This window comes from Aptenodytes patagonicus, chromosome 6 (assembly GCF_965638725.1).
Source record: "Aptenodytes patagonicus chromosome 6, bAptPat1.pri.cur, whole genome shotgun sequence".
Lineage (NCBI taxonomy): Eukaryota > Metazoa > Chordata > Aves > Sphenisciformes > Spheniscidae > Aptenodytes > Aptenodytes patagonicus.
Window position 1 is genome coordinate 32,638,065 of NC_134954.1, and position 24,201 is coordinate 32,662,265.

General features: G+C 42.3%; 1 protein-coding gene across 9 annotated transcripts in view; it reads left to right on the forward strand.

The window, feature by feature from the left end:
- The window catches only part of HDAC4 (histone deacetylase 4), a 264,132-nt gene that overhangs the window by 151,780 nt on the left and 88,151 nt on the right, over nt 1-24,201 (forward strand). For 7 of the 9 annotated variants that reach the window (XM_076341997.1, XM_076342001.1, XM_076342002.1 and 4 more), the window contains 3 exons: nt 7,528-7,678; nt 11,926-12,046; nt 17,715-17,836. In XM_076341997.1, coding sequence (XP_076198112.1) covers nt 7,528-7,678; nt 11,926-12,046; nt 17,715-17,836 — 394 coding nt within the window. The remainder of the gene's footprint in view (nt 1-7,527; nt 7,679-11,925; nt 12,047-17,714; nt 17,837-24,201) is intronic. The other 2 variants (XM_076342000.1, XM_076342006.1) reach the window with 1 other exon arrangement.

The window sequence follows — 24,201 nt, forward strand, 5'->3', positions numbered from 1 at the left end:
GCAGCTGATGAAGTGTGTCAGCAGCCATGCTGCCAGTACTCCACCCTCACTGCTTTCCCCCCCCGACTGTTTTTTCCTCAGTTGTTTGAGAAGCCTGGCAGGAGCACTCTGGTGAGGTCTCCCATCCCTGCCAGCTGGCAGGTTTCGTCGCTTTTCCTTCACACAGGTGATCGGGAATGGTGGATCTGTGGATACAGCCACGCTCCTCCTTTTCTTTATTCATATTTCCTTCTTTGAAATGACCAAAACCCAGTGGTGGCTCCTCTAGCTGCTCCCATTGCAGGATCTCTTTGTCCTACATCTCTGCTCCTGATACTGATTTTAGCATAACATTCCCATTCTAGCTCCTCTACTCCCTGCACCCTGAAACAGTTCACAGAGAACATAATTACTCTGCCGAGGACTGAGGTCTGATTACTCATGGCATAATAAAATCTCATTTAGCATTAGACATCTGGGGCTCCTTCCTTTATAGGACAATTTATATGGTTCTTTGATTTAACAGAGATGCCTTATTGCCATCCATGGTCAGATGGATGTTCCCTGCTCCTGGTGCAAGGTGTACGGATTTGTCCTCCCCTTCTATAATAAAGCATGTAAAGCACAGCAGAGGCAAATGCAAAGGAGTTTTCCTCACCTTTAGAGGGGAAAATGGGAGAGGGAACTGAATATGCTGAATGCTACAAATGGAGCTCACTGCTTTCTACAAAGGGTCTCAGAAACTCTGCTTCTCGAGAAAGGGTAAAAACTAGACTCGAATGGCAGTCAGGGAGCAAAAGGCACATACAAAATGCATTCCCTGTGCTATACCTTTGCAGATATTCAGGGCTTAGAGGGACGAAGCTGCTGTGCAAGCTTTCAGCCTTTTAGGAGAGGTGAGCAGTAATGGGATAGGAAGGAAACTGGGATACAAAATTATATGTCTATATATAAGCTGCCAAACTAGTAACATGGGATCTTTTCACCTAGAGCTGGTGATCAAGGAACATAACCATCATTCCCTTTCCTGGAGACATTTGAGCCTCATAAACTTGAACACCAGACATTCTCAGTAGGATATGTCTAACCAAGATCAGTCTCTTGCCCAGGAAGCTGTCTGCTGGGAAGGATCGTTTCCCTGCGTACCGAAGAGATGCTGGCTGCGGGAACTTCTGGCATGGGACTGTCTGCTGTGTCAGCCTGCCTGATAGCTGGAGGGCAGCACGCCGAATATACGTTCAGCTGCTGATGTGTCCAAGAAAAGAGATCATAGACGTTCATTATTCTGAGCTGTGCTTTCAGATTTTTGTGTCTTGGCTTCTGCTGAAAACCACAACTTTTCCCCTCCACCCCCATCTCCCAGTAGAACTGATTAATTCTGACTAGCGTCCGGTGCTCCAAGGGTTATCTGAAACACGCCACAATGGAGCCAAGAGAGCGAATCCTGAAACTAGAGCCACAGCCTGAGACTTCAGTAAACAGGATGGGGAGAACATGTAGCAGAGAGTCTGGCCAAAGGAATGGCATTGAGATGGCTCTAAAATAACCCAGTACAACAATTATCCCAGAAATCTGTTGACATCCATGCTTTGCTTCCACCCATAGCTAATAATTTTTCGGGGGGTGATTTGATGTGTACATGTTTTGATGAGTTCTTTCTTGGTTATCACCTACGATTTTCCTTTATTTTCACATAATCTGAGCTCCAGATCTTTGTAAATACCTGATTTAACCCACCAAAACTGTAGAACTTTGCCAGAGAGGGTGGCAGATGATTTGCCTTAAAAACACTATTTGTACCAAAACCCGAACCTTGCTGCCTGCTAGGTGAGAGGACAATTACGTGAAGCTTTTGAAAGCGTTTACTGTGTCATGCCTTAACTCAGCCTTTAAGAGTACAAGTTCAGGGGGTGCTGAGAAGATCTGCTTTGGGGTTTTTTTTTGGTCTTGTCTAGCATTAAGTTGTTGGTTTTGAAGCTAGTATTTAACTTATACATCCTTACAACTTCTTTGAAGCTATTGCCTCCATCAGAAGGCTAACCTCTTGTTCAGGGGTGGCAGATGAAGTAGTTGTACAAAGTCTCTGAGCTTGCCTGGAAGAAGTCCTCAGACTGCAATCTTATGACAGGCTGGACTGTGCCGGCATGATCTTGGTCTGAGAGGGAAACCACATGTATGTGTGAGGAGGAATGCTGACCTGTATGCGGAAGATCAGGCTACCTTTTCATCTGTTTCTTCTTAACCTAGCTGCCTTGTGCTGGGAGGAAGTAGGAATTGCCTGCAAATGTGAAGAGCAGCAGAAGTGCTCAAGGTGACGTCCCACCATGCTGGACTACCTTCAGTAGATGATCTCAGGCATAGATCGAGATGCAAGTTAGGAGTTGGACACAACACTAAGCTACTTTGGATCCCAGGAAATGTTTATTGGCAATAAGTATGCCAACTGTTGTTCACCCAGACTTGCATGTGTGATTATCTGCATGAGTAAGTGTGAGCTGTCTGGGTACAGATATTTTTACGCTGTCTTCCACTAATTGCAGTAAGCTATTCAAAATACATATTATAAAAACCTAGGAGCCATAGTCTAAGCTTCAAAACCTCTCCTGCTTTGCAGATTTTAATCAGTTTTACCGCAGCGTGTGAAGCAAATGACAGAAGCAACTTTAAAATGACGGTTGTATGGGAAGGGAGAAGCAGAGGAGTGTGGGCAGAGTGCAGTGCCTGGCTTCTGGGAGAAGAATAAGGTAGTTTCTGCAGGGTACTGGGATGCAGGAAGGACCCACATTCTTGCTACTCATCTAGCAAATCAAGGAGTGGCTATGCAAGTCTTAATGCAACATGTCTCCATGAAATATGTCCTCGTTCTCTCTGGTCAATGGGATCTTTGCTGTCAGCACCGCTCACTTCCCAGGAGGGCACAGGCTGGCTTCTGGGCTGAGGCTGCTGGAAGATTTTGGAGCGCTGCTTTTCCACTTCTGTTGTAACGACTACAGGAAACCGTTTTAGCTCCACTTTGCTTAAAGAGAGGTTTCTCTGTGCAGTGGAAGTTGATAGTGTGCTTACTGATAAGGTGTTAGTCCCCATTCTAGGTAGACATGCTTGAGAACTGAAGACAATTGAGGAATGTGATGGCAAAATCCACTGCACCACTGAGTTCTCACGGCTAGCTGACAGTTGATAAATACCTGGAAATGCTCTACATTCTCCTTACTACATTTATTAATATTAATATATGCTAAAGAAGCACCAGCAACACTAACTACAGGTACAGTTGAACATTTGTGTAGTTTTCATAAATAGTGGAAGCAGTGTCATTAAACATATGCAGGAATCCCCATAGTTATAAATATTTACAAATACTTATTTTGGCAAGAGCACCTAATTCAGATATTCCTAGCTGCACTCCCTAATACAGTGTGCATGTCTGTCACACGGTATGCTCCTCAAATTGATAGTTGAATTAGTCTGAATGCAAGGGATTTCCCTTGGCGTATCACTTTGTATTTCACAAATATTTAAATTTCATTACAGTTGGGGAAAAAACACACTGCTCCAGCTATGTGCAATTAACACACAGGCATTGCGGAGTCGCTGTTGATTCATTTGCCAGCAAGAGAGATCTAATGTGTTATGTGGTATGTGAGCATGATCTCGCTCTTTAATTAATAATCCTTATCAGAGCAACCTAAGCGTCTGTTGGTATGCCATGAATTGCAGTTCAAGAGATGCTTATGGATTCCTAACTCGGGCATTTTCCAAAAGAACCAAGCGTGGGAGATTGCGTCCCACTCAAATGCAGCTCTGAAACATTTTTCCTTTAGACACCAGTAGGCTTTTTTTTTTTTCCACTGAGATAGTCAAGGGAAGGTTAAATGCCAGACCAAGCCCACAACGTGTGGGCATTACCGTGGCAGAAGCAGCTTAGTGTGTGGTGCTGGAGGGGGGTAAGACCTTGCTGCAGTTGACCACGCACAGGTCTGAATGCTCACTACCTGTTAAAATTTGCCTCGGTTGCTTTAACTGAAGCAGAAGCTCATATTTTTCTGAAGTTTCAGTTTATTTTGTGCACGGGACAGCTTTTTGTATGTTACCAGATTTCCTGCTTCTCCTGTTAGTCAGTCAGTGGTGGGTTCTCTTGCTGTTTATAGGTCTTTATTCAGAAAGCATCAGCAGAAGAACCCATTGTTAAATCAGAAAATTAAATTGTAAACCCCCCAAAATATAAAATTGGGGCACAGTCTAGCATCAAGCAAGTTTTAAAGCTTATGCTTTTAAAGCGAAGAAGGGCCTTTTTGCACAGAAAACTGTGATTTAATGTGATAGTTATATTCCTTCTGGCTCTAACATAACAAGATGGGTAACAGTAGCAGCAAGGATGAGCAATGCAAGCCTCACCTTGGGTCAGCATCCCAAATCCTTATCTGAGGTCATTGGAGCAGTTGTGAAACCTGGATGCAGTCTGTGCAGCAGGATTGCCTGGGCTGGTAAGCTGGTAAAAGCACTGCATCGCCAGCGCCCCTGCGTTTTGCTGAGCCTGCACCATATATTTCCTGTCAAATACTGTCTGTGTGGTTTGCTTTCAGCCCTAAGTGTGGAGAAATATTCATGCTGTAAGAAGACGTCACAGTTCAGACAGAGCACTCGAATGGGTTTTCTTTAGTCATTTTCTGAGGCTACGACAGACACCAACAAAGTGATTTCTTTTCGCCTTTCATGGGTATGATTGGAGAGGTTGCTTTTTTTTTCCCCCCCCCCCCAACTTTGAAAAGATTTGAAAACTATATTAAGAATAGACTTTCTGGAAACTGGGGTCAGAATCAGCAGAAACAATACATCTCTAATGAAACTTCTATAAGCCATCCAGATACAAATTGGTCTTTTCATTTACATTTCACTACAGATGTCAATGAAAGCACAGTTCCTTCTAAAGCATCCTAATGTATGTAAACCATTGCAGGAAGCATAGCGTGCAAAGCCTAGAAGACTGCAGATGGAGAGAAAAGGCTCCTGATTTCATAAAAATAACAAAACCTGTTTTAACATATTGTGCATTAAATATTGTTCATTTACATACTTTCTATGGCTAGGTTATAAAAGCCCACCATGTGGTGGACTTGCTGGAAGTCTGAAAAGATACTCTTTCTCCAAATGGAGATGTGTTAGTGGAAGCTGCTGCTTAATTATAAAACAAAAATAACTAGTTTTCTCTAGGTTTTTTTGTTTTTTCCTTTTGTAGGTTTTTAGAGTCTGGGTTTTTTGTTGTTTACATAAAATTCAATAGAATTAGGAAGGGAAACATAGGTGCAATCACGGCAAATTCTGCTAACTGAGGTTCGGTGTTTTACAACAGTCTGCCTGCTTGGAACCAGCAGCAGCAGGGACTCCTCCATCAAGAGTTTCCAGCAGATAGCCAGGCAGATTGTAAAGTACCTCTTACATTATTTTTTTTTCATCTTTATATAGAATTGTATAATTTTATATGTATTGTATATAGTGTATCCGTGGCTGAAATGTTGGATGGTACAAATGTACAATACCACAAATTAAAATAAGAAATTGCTGTCAAAAGCATAAATAGAAAAACGTGCAAAAGGAGAAGGAAAAATCAGTGTGCGTGGGGTGGGAGTCTTGTGTACACACGTGCTGTCAGGGTTTGGAGAAGGATGGAGTGAAACACATTTTTGGAGGGAGCAGGTTCCCCCTCTTAATAGCCATGGCTTGGCCCAGTCCCGTTCCATGTAGAGGATTTTGTGAACCTGGAGCAGTGGGTGGTATCTGAGCACAGGCATGCATTAAATCCAGCCTCGGAGAAGTCTCATCCATCGCCAGAGTGGTAAGGGTTTTGAAGGTTAAGGTTGCCAGCTTAAAATCAATCTGCTAGTTTATAAGCTGCCAACGTAAAGAGTGCGGGGTGGACGTAAGGTGATCCTTACACCGGCAGGAGCCAGTGCTCCTACATTCAGGGGGGTTTGCAAGGGTAATCGGAGCAGCCCAAGTAGTTGGCTTTAGCGTGTGTCTTGCTGGAGAGGGTGCAAATGAAATTGGGAGGTGGTAAATCTTAGTTTGAGCTTTTTTTTTTTAAGGAAAAGCAGTTTTCAGTGGAACTCAAGGGAGAAGCCCTGTGCCAGGGGAAGCGCCTTTTGCAAGCCCCATGGAGATCCATTCACACCTAGCCAAGCTGCAGGCTGCTGAGGCTTGTCATTTGTCTTCTGCTTTTCCACAGCCCAGCTTGCTCCTGGCTGGCTGTCAAGACACGGGGTGTTCTCTGAGTACTGACAGGTACTGCCCCAGGGCCCAGCAGATCAAACAGCTGCCTCCAATCCCTGTGGGAGTTCCCCCCTGGACCCAGAAAGGATGTTCTGGGCTGGGGAGATCCACCCCAAATTTCCCGGGAGGTTGGTGTGTCCATGCACATCTTCCAGGTGCTGGGATTTGGAGACCCGAGGGGGTACTTGCACAGTGGACAGGGGCAGGAGCCTTTGGTGCTTCAAGTCTTGAATGTCCCATTTGATGATAGCTTTGCAAATCTTGACCTTAATTAGGCAGCCTGTCTCTCGTTTCTTCCCGTGAATGTGTACGAGTCAAGAGAGCCGGGTAAATCCTTCCTTGAGAGGTTATTGGAACTTTTTTTAATAATGAATCAATTCTTTTATAATTAGGCTCAGAAATGGGTGGTGATCATGCCCACAAGGCAGCTAGTACTTTTGCATTTAGCTTGGGGTGTGAGGTTTGCACGGCAGATGGGAAGTGACCAGCGTTTGATGAAGTTAAAAAGATACAGATGTCCCAGTCCATGGGAACTCCTCTATATACAGAGACAGAGAGAAGGACTGTTGGAGAAATAAGAGTGCAAAGTCATATAATTAAAGGATTATTCAAAAAATCATATGCGCAAGGGAACTGAACTGGTCTTGCAAAGCCTGCATTGATGATGGCGTATTTTTCTGCGAATGTCTGACTTGGTGAGCTCAACAGTATTCCTTCAGCATAGGGTTTGTACATGGTGAACATATGAGTGTTTGTAATTAAAGCTTCCCGTTGGGGTTTTACTTAAAACAGACGATGGAGAGAAAATGAAGATCCACCTGGAGTAGCAGTTTGCACTGGCTCAGCGCAGGCTCCGGGCACCAGGTTCCGGCAGGGCAGTGGTGGCAGCAGACGGCTCGCAGAGCAGAAGTGGGGACCCAGCCGCACCCTTTGGCAGCAGCAAAGTGGTTGGGGAACCACCTGTTTGGGTGGAAGCTTTTTGTCGCTTTTTCAAATTAGGTGCTTTCTGAACAGTATGCTTGTGCTTGTAAACAGACCATGCCCTGAAGCCCAGAGCATATAGTGCCTATGGTTTAGCATAAGTGCTGTCCTGGACTAGAAATGGGGCTACACAAAGTGCCTGTGAGTCTTAGTGCAGGAGCCTCTAGACGAGGAAAATGCCATTTTTCCTATTTCTATTAATTAAACAATGCTATTGTCACCTGATAGCAGCTTCTGGTTTAGCACTGGGTAATCTGACTGTGTTAATTTGCTCTTTTTCCCCTCGTCCCTTCTCTGCAGCAGCAGCAGGAGATGCTGGCAATGAAGCATCAGCAGGAGCTGTTGGAGCACCAGAGGAAGTTGGAGCAGCACCGACAGGAGCAGGAGCTGGAGAAGCAGCACCGAGAACAGAAACTTCAGCAGCTAAAAAACAAAGAGAAAGGAAAAGAGAGTAAGTAGCAAAAGCTCACTTGTTTCAGTGATGACAGGTAGAGCAGATGAATGGAAGCCATAAAGCAGCTTTATAAAGCTGGAGAAACCTTCATGATAGCCTCTCTACAAAGCTTGGCTGCACAGGGAGCTTATGTAAACTGTTAGGAGGTATTGAGGGTAAGGGAGAAATGTATTTCTATGCTTTATCTTCATTTTTGTCTTACTAAATGCCATTTTAGTGTTTTTCAAAAGGAAGCGTATCTTCTCTTTACTTGATTTAACGTTTTTTGAAGTATTTTTGGCAGCGTTCCTAATGGAGGCAGAATATTAAGCCCATAAAATACACCAGATGCACACTGCATTTCTTTTACTTAATTTCACTCTTTTAAGATGTAGCCGAGTTCTCAGTTCTTAGCTTTAAAGTGTTTTCATTCAGAAAGTACTTCTTTCATGAGGTTACAGATTGTGGTTGGCTTTCCCACGTGTCATTATGCACTTCACGAGATTCAGTAAAATGATTATGGCCTCACAAATCCCCTTATCAAAGACACTTTGGTTGCTTGTTCGGTTTTCTTTTAGGAGTGAATGGGAGGACAAATACCAGCCAAGTTGTATTATCAACTCGTTAGGTCTTCATTTCAAATGAAATAAAGAAGCCTGCGATTGAGGAAGCAGAAAGGGCTGAAGGGAACCAGGAGATGGGATGCTGTTTGGGGACCATAAAGCTCCAAGAAGAATTTTTCTAGTAAGAAAGGACTGGGGTCTAGGAGACTAAAAAAATTATCTGAAGGTTGAATTCCACACTCCCTGCATGTACTTCTTGCAAAGGCAGACTTCAAGCTGCAGCCAAAATGAGGGAATGCACAGACCTATCCCAATATCTTTGTAAAGAAGGTTGTAGTGTAGGTCCAACATGTCTGTGTGTGGTTTTGGTTTGGGTTTCGCTCATTTTAAATAGTAGGAGAAAGACCAAAGGATCAGAATCTAGTTAAAAGAAGCAGTTTAACATTCAGGAGTGAGGAAAGGTGATGATAATGCAGGTTGGCTACTCTGGTGCCCAGCTGGCTGCCACGTGCGATGCTTTCTGTTGTCCTCTGGCTGCTTTGTGTTATTTTCCAAAGTAAAGGCAGTCAGTTCGAACTGGATGAAAGCTATAAGCATTTCCACTTCACCCTGCTGTTCTGATCAGCTGTTGATATTGTATCAATGTTTTGCTGGGCCTCTCTGCAAAATTGATATCTGGCTATTCTCATTAAAGTAATTTGCAAATAAACAAAAATGCCTGAATCTCTGTAAAATGGCAAAAGCATCGAAGCACCTTTTGGATGAAACGCATAGGTGTAGAGGAAGAAACCAGAATTTGGGGATGTTAAGTTGAAGATCCTGTTCCCATGGCTACAGTTTTATTTTTGAATTACTTTTTATTTAAGAAGTACTATGGTGTATAATCATTATAGCACCTCAGCTCTTAAGAATACTTAAGTTATTTTTCTCACATCAGAAAATTTTGCTAAGCGCAACACAGCTAAAATTGTCCTGATCTGAAATATGAAGTGTGTAATAGATGTAGAGTATAGCTTATTCTTCCTCCTTCCTCCATCACTGTAAGCCAAAATACATTGTTTTTTACCTTTTAGAAGGCAAATCACAAATTGATTTAAATTAACATAATATCAGCTCCTTGCATTCTCATCTCGGGAGCCTTAACCTATCCCTCATAAACTGGTATCTGCTATCATAAAGCTTTTGTTCAAAAGCATGACTTCCACGAAGGGAAGGAAAATGTATATGAAAGTAAAGGTGGATTTTGCACAGGATAAGGAGTGATAGTTGGTCGTCCTGTCTTTCCACTGTTAGGATTGAACCTAGAACCGGTCCTGTGCATTGGTGTTTCCAGACACTTCTGACCATTCAATCCCTTGCTGCTCAGGCAGCCTTGGACCCTGGCTTGTCTTGGACTTCTACAAGTTGGCCAGCTGTGATCAGCCCACGCTATCATTAAGGGCTTTCTCCCGTTAATTTTCATTTGTTCTGCTCCTCTGCTCTCACATTGTGTGACCTCCTCCTTCCATGAGAGCCTGGTCGTGCTTCTGCCCTCCCTTATTCTCTTCCCACTACCCCTGCCTTATCCTATATTTGGATACTATTTGATCCTGGGACAATACGTAATTTGTTTTTGTCCCTGCAGTAGTAACCTGGCTCAGTCTTTTGGCTCTTTAGAGCCATCCTGTTTGCAGTACTTTGCTCATTGTGGCTCTCTCCTGTTTGCAGGCTTATCAGTTGATGTGCTCTTTGCTCCCTGCTCCTCTTAAACACTCAGGCCCTCCGAAATGAATAGGCCAGCTTCACAGCTTGGTTTTCCCCACTGTGCATAGCTGCTCCCCCAGCCTGGGCTGCTGCGTGGGCTCTTGCTCTCCAGTTCCTTCTCTCTCATCCCTTTACTCTGCCGTGCCTTTTGCTTCCATTGGGGTTGAGTGTCTTGCTTCCTGCCTGTGGACTTATTCCATATGTATGGGCTTTTGATGTCTGACTTCTGCTCTTGTCCTCTTTGCTTATACACCTGCATGGTGTATACTATCATGTATGTGACAGGTTGTCCCTTTCTGCCTTTAGAGCCCTGTTTAACACCTTTGCTGGGTATTGCACAGTGCTGCCTGTAACAATGTGACTGGGTCCAAAATAACCCAGTATAGTATATTAAAAGTGAATTAGATCTTTTTTTTCCTTTTGATCTTTCAACTCAAGGGTCAAGATCTGAGTAATGGTCAGAAGGTCTTGTGTGACAGCTTGGTCCATGGCTCCAGCATTGCCCAGGGAAGAGGAAGCCTGCACATTTTTGTCTTGTTAAGCATATATGGGGCCTTTCAGCTTCTAATTAAGGAGGAAGGCATGCCAGGGGAGCTTTTGTAAACCTCAGGATCCAAAACTGTTTAGCTTCAAGTCTTCTAAATAACGTCAGATTTATCCAAAACTGACAGAACACAGCCACGTTTGATTATTTCGAAGATGCTAATAGATTAAAGATGACACTTTTTGGAGAGAGAAAGCCTTTAAGCATGAATTTGTCACCTATTCTGGTCTAGCCATGTGGCTTGCTACACTCATATGAATTTATCTCCAGCTCCTCAGTTGAACTTCCCATTGGGCTACTTGCCAAACCGATGTTTGTAGAGCTAGTGAGAAACGCAGGGCTCCAAAAAGGTGAATTTTCAAGCTTTTCAACATGGCTTCAGTGGTTGAACAATATTACATCTTCAGGCAGTGCTTTATAGAAATTTTGCAGTTTTCTTTTGTGGAGATGCAAAAAAATTGTTTTCCCTGTCTGTCAAATGTCATTGTTGAGTAGGATCCAGGAGACAAAATATCACCCTGTGGTATTTTAATTTTTTATTCCCAGTAGAGCAGACAGTTTTCCTGGCCTTTGCATTTTCTTGTAGCCCAGATATTTTCCTTTGGAATTCTTGCTTTATGCTGTGGTATAGATGAACCATCATTTTCCACATGTTCTGCTTGCCAAACTTTCTATGCATTACTCCATCAGGAACTCTGCCTGCGAATCTGTTCTGTCAACCGAATGATAATTTTAATCCATCATCGTAGTAAAACAGACTGGTCTCTATTGTGGAGGAAATAATGATTGGAAATTACACAGTTGACATTTTAACTCTACACTACAAAATTACTGACTTTCTTCTTTAAATGTTAGATTTTTCTATTTGAAGAAATAGATTGCACACTTGTAAATGAATTGGAATATTATGTAGGTCTTATTGTACGCAGATACTTTTGAACAAAGGGGTCCCTATTTACAAGAGTTTTCAAGACAAAATCTACATATGAGACATTCGTCTCATTCCCCTTCTGCTTGCAGATGTGACATTTAAAAATTTGAGTGTGCACAAGACCCTTTTTCTTAAATACCTTTGATTAAAAGAAAGCTGGAATACCTAGTACAAGTGCTTTATTCTAAGTGTACTTTTATGCAAGTGTAAAAATCCTCTTCAGAAATCTTTTATAGTAAAATGATAAATCTCTGATTAAATATCTGTTTTCAAACATACATTGTGATTATATGCAAAGCTAAAGGCAAAAAAAAAAAAAAAAGGAGAGCTCCTTAATGGAGGCACTTTGTTCTTTTCTCTTTGAAAGAAAAGTTCTTCTTTTGGACTGGAAATCAAAGATTTAATTCTGAATCTTTTTAGAAATTTAAATTCTTTAAAGTATGTGAATTGATTAACTAACCTTTTTTTATTTTTGACATTTCAGGTGCAGTGGCAAGCACAGAAGTAAAGATGAAATTACAAGAATTTGTCTTAAATAAGAAGAAGGCATTGGCACACCGGAATCTCAACCACTGTATATCCAGTGATCCTCGCTTCTGGTATGGGTAAGTGGTACTGGGCTTATCTTTATGATTCAGCCGGTGCCACCTTTTTTCACAATTGCTGGAGATGTGGGGAATAGACCTGATGTGTTTACTGGATGAACCCAAGCAGTGATAGAACCAGGGTTTGACTTTGCTGTACATTACCAAAATGCATTTTTCAGAGGGTTTCAGTGTGAATAATTTTCATATCTTCTGTGATGGTCACAGTATTTTTGTGAGTAGAGGTCTTTGCTGTCATCTTTAATCCACAATTATTCAAACTCACAAGTTCTACCATCAAGATCAACCTTTATAAGTTCTCTAGCTTTTCACCCAGGATTTCGTCCTGCCAGGTGTCACAAAACTTGAACTTCAGTAAAATGGGGAAATTACTTTTTATGTTTAGTGAATTGCAACTCAGGATAGTTGAGCTAGCATTACATTTTTAAAGCCTTTAATGCTTACTGCTCGTCTTAATCTCTCAAAGTTGGAAGTTTTGTTGACTTGGCTCTTTTCTATAAACTGTTGGAAACTTCTTATTGCAATTGCCCCAACACCTATGTTTTCAACTGAAAATATTCAACTGTTGGTCTCCAAGAAAACCCAAATGTTATGTGGGGTGAGAAGGGAACAGCTGATGTTATGATGACGTGGGAACAAAGTGACTTCTTTGATTAGTTCAAATGCACCAAATAGCAAATATAAACGATGGCATTATTAACAAGGTACAAGTTTCAGTTCCAGCAATTCACTTCTCCATTGTATATGGAAATCTGAGATGATTTGAAAACTTCTACTACTGTAACATTGTGAATATCTATATTTAAAAAAAAAAAAAAAAGGTGTGTTTTGGATGTTGTCTTTAGGGATGATAAAATTCATGAAATTTTGAATTTCAAAAGTCAAGGAAATTTTGCTGTGAAATTTGTGTTCAAGCTGAGTGTCTGACAGTATTTTAAGTCTTAAGAAATTAACACGTATACAGGGATGATGAGGTCATCGGCAGAAGATGTTTCCAAATTCAAGAAACTAAGCTGAAATTAAATTTGAAAGATATCCAAGCTATGAGCCAGTACAGAAATGCTGAAGTGTAGTTGGCAGAAAAATTCAAACATTATTCCAGTAGGGTGAGATTGAGCAGTTTTAACACATCTCTGCAAATCTAATGAGAGACTTTAACCAGTGCCATAACCATACAATTTTCAAGTAGTGAAATGTTGTTAGTTTATGCAAAGATAATATTTAAGGCCCACTAGGTTGGTATGAAGGATAGTAGAAGAACTAGGAGGAACTGAATTTCAGTCAAGACAACAAATATCTTTTTTAGATAACTGATCTTCCACTGTTCTTAATAGAGCCTGACCAAGAAATTTGGGGGTTTTATTAAAGGCGGTTGAAGACTCTCCAAGCCACTATGTTCTCTATTTTTTTTTCTAGTTGGTTAAAATGCCTGTTAATGCAAAAGTGGTATAAAGTCAATTAGAATTAAGGATAGTAAATAAGTACTTTCTTCCAAAACCTTTGATCCTCTGGCCCTAGAGAAGCCTGGCATAGAATTGCCATCACAGGTGAATTCAAAAAAGAGAAAAATAAATTTGGGAGTGATCTGAATTCCTTATGTTTTGCACAGTTTTCAATTAACTGCTTTTTCTCTGAGAATCCAGCATTCAAAGATGAATCGGAGAGCAGCAGTCTGTAATACCGTATGTGTTACAGGGCCAGGGGTGATGCAGGAGGTTGTTTAGCCAAGTCGTGTTTAGGGTTTCAGTATGTTTCCTGCTTTATTTTAAGCTAATGCCAAGAACTTTCGGAGCACCAATATATTATTTAGGTTTATTGTGGCATATGTTAATCAAAACATCCCTTTCCTGTGATGCTCCAGGGATGCCAACAGGTAGAGACAACGTACAAACTGTTGGACCAAGGGGCCATCCTTTTTCTTACGGATTTAACGGGCTTGCCATCCCCTCATCTTCCCTCCATCTGTTTCCTGGTGGGGAGAGGATCAGTATTTTGGTTTCTAACACAAGATGTGAAGAGGGAAGAAAGAGCCTCGGAGGCCTCACAAATCTTTCTAAGGGTCTGTCTCAGTGATAAGTGGCAGGCAGGCATGAGCTCGTTCTGCTCAGCCTTTGAGGAGGGCAGATGGCAGCAGGGCTGCGTGACTGTAGTGTCTTATCTTGCGGTGGAGGATTTTTAAATGCACCCTTCAGTTGTTAAGGCAGAAGCTGAAGATTTTTAGTTTCCATTCTATTTAAAAAATATTTTTTTAAAACAGAGAAAAATCTTTAAATTAATTGTATATTAGTATTTATTTATATGGCATCTCATAGGTTACCAATTTGGTTATGGAGATATTTATGTACACACATATTTCTAATGTGATTCAATTGGGTGGTGTTTGGATTTAACACACGCAAACGAGGCTTGCAGAAGATAGACTTGATGCTCCTACTGTGAGCAGGCAAGCCAATTAAGTGGTAACAGATGCTGAAGTAGTCTTAAATGACACGCCTGCTTTTAAGCACTTCCTTTGGTCTTATTAAGGTTTGTGAATTCCTTTTTTAAAAATTGAAAGCGTTACTTGGAAAAAAACAGATCTCCTAAGGGTATTGAACACCACAACGGTTCTACGTCAATGGCTGTGACATGAAATATGTTCCACTTAGATGTGAAATAGCTGTCATTCCCCTGGCCCTTTGGGCCAGGCTTCGTTTGTCCACTGAGATGTCCAGATGCTTTTGCCTTCAGTATCTCCTATCTGTTTGAACTTCATTCAACACCGTTGGTTGCTGGTACAACGTTGAGTGTTTATAGTCGGTGAATATTTTCTAATTAATCACTGATGTTAAAGGCCACTGTTGCACGCACACATGCGACTCAACCCTTGAGGTGAAAAGGGTCCAGTTTTAGAGGTTTTGCAGAGTATAGTCGTAGTCTAAAGGATCTACTAAATGACAGAAAGGAACTTGGTAATGCTCAGTAATGTTTCTTGGAGGCTTTCACAGAGGTCTCGCTCAGTCTTCAGCTCTATGGTATTCAAGCCACTTTGTAAACTCTTGAACATATACAGCTCCAGTCTATCTGTAATTGTTTAAAATAGCTTTGTGGACTATTAATTTTCAGATTACGTTGATGATAGGCAACCAGAAGAGATTCTCTTGAGTTTCATTGTCAGACTGTCCCTCCTGTGGATTCTGAACCCGCTGGACAGCCCTGCTCCCAGGAGGTTTTGCTCTTCAAGATACTTAACATAAGTAAGAGTGGTTTAGCAGGAACACAGACAGAGCACCTCGGGCTTAGCAAACAGGGCTATTATTTCCTTAGGAAGTTGTCAGAAATGCACTTGGAAAGTAACCACTCAATGCAGCAGCAATCATGAAAGGGAGTTTAACTGAGTATTTGCATGGTAAGGAGGTAGAGAGATATAATTACACACTAAATTATTCCAATGTACATAGGTGTCTGCAGTCTCTGTACACAAAACATTCTAGCACAGATACATATGTTTGAATATATATTCAGTTTACGTTGTGTGAATGTGTTTGAAGTATCATGTGTGCTTTGCTGTGCACACGGGTTTTTGAAGGACCTCAGAGCTCAAAGAACAGGGGATGTGTTATGTGAAGGTATGTGCTTTCAGGAGTGCCTGCAAACTCGATGTAGTATACAATTTCATCCCTTTCAAGACCTCTGAAATTCTTGAACAGGCATGCAGACCAGTGCATTTTGCTTGAAGCAGCGTAGGGTGTTGGATCCCAGTCCTCGAGCAATATAATGTATTCCTGTTTTCAGAGTTAAATATCTGTCATTCAGCAACTCCGAAGCACATCTAAACAGGCCCTTTGAGTTCCTGCACATTCCCTAACAAAGTGATGAAAATAGCTTCAATGTGCATGATTGTGCAGCTTAAGTCATGATTGGAAAAAAAAAAAAACAAAAAAAAAAAAAGAAAGAAAAAGTCTATTGCTTGTATAGGCAAGAGCAAAAAATGCCATTGTGTGACGTGGTGGGTTTGAGGGCTCTTGGCTTGCAGCGTCCCGGCTTCCTGTTTGTGAAACATCTCTCTGTGCTGCCTTCCCATGGTATGAACAGATCCGGGCAGAGAAAGCGACTTCTGTTTTCAGGAGGGATTCAAATATTTTTCAGTTTGGTTCTGTTTTGATTTCAGGTGATGATTAAACTGTGCGTGCATGTGGGCATTTATTGGTGCGAACGTAAAAGAGTACACGATGTGCATGAATGCTAATGAAAAATACAACTGTATAAGAGCCCGAAAAATTATTCTGCCTGTATGCACAGAGAAGTTTGGAATATAAAGGGGGGGAGGATTAGGAAACCACAGTGAATACTGCTTGGTAAGAACTGTGGGTATAGAAAATTTTGATGTGGATGTTCAAATAAACTTTTCAGAGGTTTTTTCTAAAAAAATCATGTAGAAAATTTGATGCATTTTCCTGATGTTTCATTAGCCCCTTATTTTTTGAAGGGTATAACTTGTAGTGGAATTGATGCTATGTATCTCACCAAACAGCCTACTTCTGATCTGAGCTTTCAAATCATATTGCTCAAGGAATTGGATGAATTGGTGTAACTTTCAACTGGGGAATGGCTCATTTTGGTTCCTTAAAGAACCTTTTGTAGGAGAATATTTTTTAACCAAGGTCTCCAAGAATGCCTGGTTATTAAGCAATGTAAAATGTCAAATCTTTACTTCTTTTGGCAAAGTGCTTGCTTTCTGTTGTCCCATATTCTTTAGTATTTTGAAGAAGTAATACAGGGTTTAAATTCTGCTTATTTAAGCTTAAAATGTATGTTTTTTTGATAGTTATGTGGCTGTCACCTGTATTGCTAAATCAGTTATTCTGTTGATGTAGCTACTCTGCTAACACACACAGTCTGGAGCCTTCCCGAAGTCTGTACTGGTCGGGGTTGGTAGAGCTGCTGAGAAATGGCAAAGCTGGGCACAAGTCATTAAGTAGGAAAGATGCAGCCAACAGACTGGTAGGAGGCTTAGAAAACTCATTCATTATTTAATATCCTTAGCAAACAGACTGTAATTTACTTCCAGCAGCCTGCTCAAACAAAGCTATAAATTATCAGCTTCAAGAAGTTAATCTGGAAAGGTGTTGAGTACTTTGGCCGTATCTCTGCTAAGTGCTTGGGTCGGGAGGCAGCAAAGCAAAAGGCAGAAGACCACCTATGCAGCATGGCTGCTGTTAGCCAATTTAAACGTGTGGCACCTAATGTGCTCATCCTTTGATTTTGTTTCATCCTTAGACTTTGTCTACTATGTCTGGGTTTTATTCAGTGAAGGGAAATTGTTCATTCATGCTATGCTTGAGGAGGGTAACAACACCCATGCTTAGCTTCAAGAATATGACTTAGCAAAACCCAGCCCAAGTACACACTTAAAATTATACTCATGGTTAAATACCTTCATGAGTTGAGCCATGCTCAACAGGGTAATTCTTATACTGAAAATTAAGCATATGTTTAGTTACCTCCCTGTATATTAGACTTTAGTTTCTTTTTTGCATGAGTGCCTAGAAGGAGAGAGCTAGTACCAAGATCTTTTCTTTTGCGCTGTTCCCCACTAAGATAACAGACAGGGTGAAGCTGCACTCGTTCCCTTTGTGTGTCACTGGTGTAAAGCTTCTCCCTTCTCTTTCTCTTTCCTTCTGTGCAGGAAGACACAGCACAGCTCTTTGGACCAGAGCTCCCCACCCCAAAGTGGCGTATCCGGCACCTACAATCACCCTGTACTGGGGATGTACGATTCCAAAGATGACTTCCCACTCAGAAAAACAGGTAGCACTCACGTTGATTTTCTGTGTTGCCTACTGTCTTTGCTGTGACACTTGGTCCTCTTATTATTTTTTTTCTTTTTAAAAAAAGGTATGTTACCAAAAAGCTGTATTTCATGGGGTGATTTATTTAACAAGCACCCACTCCATCCTGCTCCCCCTTCATCTGTCACTGTGTGCACAGTGTTAGAGGGAGGCTGGAGTTGCTTTGGGTGTGCAGACATGCAAAGCTGCAGGCAGGAGACAGCGGAGTTGTGTGTCAAAGTTTGTGAGATGTTTTCACAAAGTCAAAGCTAATACAGAGATCTGGGTGTCTGAAGTTGAAGTATGTTTTGCTGAGTGAGAAAAGTACCGAGAAAAGTTCATTTCTTCTGGGATTTGCATTTTATATACAAGTTTATACTTAAAATAAATAAAAATGTTTCTGCCAGTCAAAGCGTCGAGACTTCCTGCAAGGGTTTTGGTTCACACCTAGACAGTTATTTCTCAGTTAGGTTTTTCCCTGCACGGTGGCTAAGCAGGTCAGTTATTTCTCAACTATATATTATGTAAACCAGGTTGTTTTGGTTGGCTGTGGTCCTCAGCTCCATATCGCATGCCTAAGCCAACACAGCCTCAGCTTCTAACCTGGCCAGCTCGTGATCCTCGGCTGCTTCCTTCAGGGAATAGCTGAGCTTCCATAAGCTTGTCCTGGTTTGGGGAGCAATGCTGCTCGCGTGGATGGTGCAGACAGTGCTGTGTGTTGGAAATTGCTTCAGAATAGGAAAAAAACTTTTCTGAAAAGATGGAGGGGAGGTAAGAGGAAAGCAGAGGTGTGATTGAACTTTGTACCTTCTGCAAGTGTGGCCTAGCTATTTTTCAGGTATGCTTTGTGGATCTTCAAGTGTGGAGGGGTGAGCACCGGTACTCAAAGTGTGACATCTTTGTGATAAGAAATGGTGATGGTGTGTTAACCAAATCTCCCTGTGTGTTTGCTACTGTCTTTGCTCAAATCGGCTGCCCTAAGTCAGTTCCCAAGAGCTAGCAGCCCCTCCATTTCCTTCTGGGAGGGATGTAGGTGTTCTCATAGCACTTCTCCTAATAGAAGTAGAGCAGTTCTTAGGCATAGTGAATGTTTTAACACAATTCTCGTTACCTTTGTAAACTTGGGGTGTTTTTTCTTCTTTTACTATCTGATGAGAAAAAAGTACACCTCCACACACATGCCTTGTGCCTCCTGCCTCCCAGTTTTGTGGATTTAAAGACCTTTTTCGGAACTTCTCATTCTGGACCATAGCACTTGGCTTGCTGGACAAATCTGTGGATGGATTCCCATCTGCTGCGCAGTAGACTGTCTTCCCCCTCACCGGGCATGATGGGTTGGGTCGCAAGTGCCAAACACTTCAGCTGCACAAGAAGTCAATCAAAAATTGGCAAGCCCCTTCCAGGATATTTTTTTTTTCCTGGGCACATCCTCTGTCTTTGGTGGTGGTAGTTTTAACTTTGCCCTTTCTGGAGGACTCCAAAAGCAGAGCTTAGAAAACTGGATTTGCTGAAGGGTAGGGCATCCTCCGATCTCCGCTTCTAGATAATGAAAGACCAAACACCCCACTAGGTGCAGTAGATGCTGCTGCATCGTCAGTGCCCGAGACAGCCGAAGCGACGCTGTCTGGGCTTCAGGACTTTGCCTTTCTTTGGGGAGGTGAGCGCTGAGGGAGGATTGCCCTCAAAGGAGGCTTTCTTCAGCCAGCAAAGCACAAAGATGTGCTTGGCGTACATGTCTGCCTGGGAGGAGAAATTCAAGCTTGGGCTGCTAGCAGCCATTGCTGTCATTTGCTTCTCCTCTGCTGAATGCTTTCAGGCTCCTCTAGGAAATTGCAGCGTTTCAACTCAAGGAAGCATCCCTTGGCACCATACCTATTGCTTAGGGCCTGTGGACAGCGTGATTCCAAGAGATTTTTAGCTCTTTCCTATACTTTGTGAAGCCAGGTGATCCATTTCTAGCGTGTTAGCATCCCAGCAGCATAAACGGGCTTTGACGTGCTCCAAAACCTCCCTTGCTCATCACTTCAGGGGACCTTACTTGTCAGATTGAGTTTGAGGATCAGTCGCCCTTCTTACTCCCAGTGCTACGGAAGGGGATTTCTGCAGGAGAAGGAAAGTGTCTGCACATCTCACCCCCTTGCTGATTCCCAGACTGAGCTCTCAGTAAGGCTCTGTCTGAATAAAAGCCCTGTGAGACAGGGTGAATTACGGATGATAAATGTATCTAATCACATTATTAAAAATGGAAGCAACCAAAATCATTGTTGTTTTAAAACAGGAAGATGTTGAGCTGATTTTGTTTTTCCAGAACACTGTTGCTTGTTCTTTTTGGGCATCAGCATTGATCTTTTGAGGACTGGTCTGTGATACATACAAGTTCACTTGCAAGGTTCAGGGGAGAATTTTTTTGTTGTTTTCTTTTATTTTCCTTTCAACACAACAGCACTTCAGTCTCTGGCACAGCGATATCCTGCAGAAATCCCATTGCCAAGAATGTTAAGTTGCTTGGAGAAGAAAGGCTCCTGAACAGTCTGGTGTAAACAAAAGGCAGGGAAGGCTGGAGCCGATCCTAAATAAAGTTCTTTATTACGGGTGAGCTTTTCAGATTTTTGGCACCAGGCAAAACTCTGGCTTTGTGTTTGTAATTTAAAACTGCCATATCATGTAGTCCAATTTTCTTAAATTTGATTAAATATTTGCAGTTCATATAACAGAGTCTATCACAATACAGTTCTGATTACCAGGGCTGGAATCTGACCAACATCATCGTTAGGGGTAGGATGACTTAGGGGGCTGCGGGAAGGCAGTTTGAATGATGATTTCTTCTAGGGTGCATTTTCAGAGTTGGCAGTGTGTCAAGCATGTTGAGAAACTGTTCAGGAACAATAAATATGTCATTGTGTTGGGTTTTAAAAATACTACCTTTCTTTACTCTCTCTTATTTGAAGCATCATGATGTGGTCATGGGTTATCCCTCTGTGCAAACTTGGAGATGACTTGCTAGTCTAAAACTCGATTGTGAGTGTTGTGGGAGAGACTCAGTGAACTGGCCACACTCGCTTTGGTAGAAGTAGATGTGTGCATGAATAATGTCTTAAGAGCACTTGAAAACGTTCAGCATGGAAAACAGTCAATGCTTGCAATGTTCTCCTAATGTATCCTGTCCCCTGAAATCCTACCCTGTCTGATTTGTTTTACTAAATTATGTTCCAGTTTCTTGGCCGTTTGGTTTCTGCATGAAATTGTTTTCCTGTCAGGCTGCTGGCTGGTGCAGTTACTAATTGCTTGAATCCTGTTTTTAGCCTGGCTGGGGGATGCATTTCACTGGGTTCCCTCTATCTAAACATTTTGGGGCTCCTCCTTTTTTTTAAACTGAACTAAGAACGGTTTGGTTGGTGCCGCTTATGCTTTTGCTGTTAAATAACTGGATTAACACAAGGATTTTTATTTCCCCTTTTGTGTAGTTTCCTTTATTATATATACGTTTCCTTTAGAGTATGGATTTTGTTGACAGCTATTGAGAGGGGAAAATATAAGTGACCTTTTCTGCCCCCAGATCAAGGTTGGTGCCTTCCAAATTTAATGAAGCTTCATTATGTGCTGTACTGGGACCCTGTAACAAAATCTCTGGAAAATCCTTTCAGAGTGATTTTAGAGTCTGGGTTGGGGCAGTCTTTTGTAGCCTGTTTTGATAACCCTAAGAGTTGTTTGTCAACAGCTTTCTTGGAGCTGCTGAAGTTATTTTTAATGTAGCTCTTCAGTTTTGTGTTTCTAAGGAATATGATGTCCTCATTTTCTCCCCAGGAGCAAGGTGGTTCATTGTGTTCTCTGCTTTGTGGAATTTGAGCAGTGGACGTCTTAAAACATGCTTTTAATTAGAAAGCCAACACAACCACCGTCACTGAGATTCGTAAAAGACTGAAGAGAATTATTTAACTTTTCAACATGCTTTTCCTCTTGCTTACGTAGGGTTTTTTGTTTGGTTTTGGTTTTTTTTACATCCTGTGCAGGGCTGGACCATGTCCTGTCGGACACTAGCTTACCCACTTACTCCTGCATAGAGGTAGGGTAAGGATACCTTGTGTTCATTGGGACTTGACAGCTAATCAAAATTTCTAATGAAAGCCACAGCATTTCAATTAGTTGTCCTTAAAATCAGGAGAAGTTTTGCCAAACTCGGCACCTGCTAGGGTTGCCTGGCCAACACGCATTCAGCTCTCTGGGATGTATGAACTGGAAACATATCCCTGTATCTATATTTAAACCTGACCCCAAAGAGAGAAAAACAGCTAATTTCTTTTTAAGTACTCACAGAAGATGTTCTCCAAAGTCGTAAGTGTAAAAATGGCTGCATCTGTAGGACTTGTGCGGGATGTGAAGCAGGCTCAGATCTCATTGTGGTTTTGCTCCTGCTGTTGGATAAAGCAAATATCTTTCCCAAGATAGCCGCTCTCCTTCGACCCTCCTCATGCCTGCGTGGGAGGGATCTTTCCCTTTTCTGCTGTGAAGTTCCCCTGCCCTGGGCTGGCTGCTGGTCAAGGAGTAAAGGAATGCGACAAAAAGGAGTCTCCTCCTCGTACTTGCCTGTATGTGGTGCAAATGGGCAGAGTCCAGCCCATCTGCCACTTGGAGGGCTGCCCTGGCCAGTGGTTTTCCTGAATTTCACCACCGTTTGGGACCTACTGCAGAAGAAATCTGACAAATACATTGCCCCTGCTGATGGTCCTGGCAACTACTTCAGCTTCCAGCCCATCAGCCTCCTAAAAGAAATAGAAAAGGTCGATGTTGTTGTTCTGGCTGAATCAAGCATGAGCAGATTGGGAGTAACAGCTTCTTCTAAGCCTCAACTTGCACTTAGATGGGTGATGGTGAGATGTACCTAGGCTTCAGGGTCCCAATCACTTGCTGCCCACCCAGGGCTGGCCATGAAACAGGCAGTGTGGTCCTTCCCTGTCTGCACATCCCTGCCAGGCACCACAAATCAGAGCTTGTGCACGATGTGCACTTGCTGGCTCATGATGGGAAGCCCACGGGCTGGCACTAACCATCTCCTGTTAGCTAATATTCCTCTTTTTCCGTGCAAAAGAGAGGACCCTGAGGGAGGAAAGCATTCAGCATCCTGTGATGTTGTTGGTTTCCTCACACTATTGCAGAAGCACAGAGTTGTTTGAGTATTATTTGCAGCTAAGCAGGTGAAATTGTTCCGAACTTCTTGCATTTAAAAGAAAGAAAAGGGAAAATGAAAGGATTTGTCAGTAATTAAAACACTGCATTTGTCAAGAAAGGCATAATACCACTCCAAGTTGGTTCTGATTATTGGAGTGTTTTAAGTGGTTTGTTTTATGACAAAGATTGTTTCAAGGAAAATAGGGTAAGCTGAAATCCCAGTGTACTGTGGGAGTAAAATTTAGAGAAAATCTTTGAGCTTTGTACAGCATGGAGTGTCACTCAAGTTTGAGAGCATCTTTGCTTTTCAACCCACGTTGTCTCTCCAGCTGATGTGGTTGGAGGTCTGGCCTTCCTGAGCAGCTCGTTGCGTCCATGGACCCACAAACTGCCTTGGGGTGTGCTCTGCTGAGAGGAGGCACTGACCTGCATGATAAATCCCTATTGTTATAAATACTGTTTTCTGCTCCAAGTGGAGGACATCAGTCTCTTTAATAGAAAAATAACTTATTAAAGCCAAAAATTACGTTATTACTGTGATGCTACAGCATAGCTTCAGACCAGCCCATTGAAATTTCAGAGAGCAGAACAAACCAAAGTGCAGTTGGAGGACCAGCAAATGCTTGCTTTAGTCCTTCCACTTCTTCTGACAATCATGTCTAAATGCATGCTAGGGAATTTTTTGCTCCTATGTTTTTCTTTGGCACCAGCAGCTATGAACTGTGTTCCATGGGTGCTCCTCGCTCATCTCTGGTGCTGAGGTTTGCCTAGAGGTGGAAGGAGGGAGCACCCCCTTTCCTTGCTCAGGGCTCTGATAAAGCAGGTGTGTTTTTGGCATGAGTGCTGGGGATCTGTGGGGGGAAAGCCAGCACTTCGCATCAAAGCACTTCTTGAGGAGTAGTCAATGGTACATGGAAGGAGCAACCTCTTCCAGTAGAAGACCAAACAAAGCCTTCTGGTTTAGTGTCACCTTTGGGGAGCAGGGCCTCCAGGAGGCTCAGGACCTAGCCCTCAATCATTCAGGGAACCCAACCTTCTCCTTCTTGGTCCTCTCAGCTCCATCTCTGCTTCACAGGGACTGCCAGGAGCATGCACGCTTTCATCTGTATATGTGTGTGTGTGGATATATGTATGTATATCTGTGTATACATATATATGCATGCACCCAGGTTTGTTCTG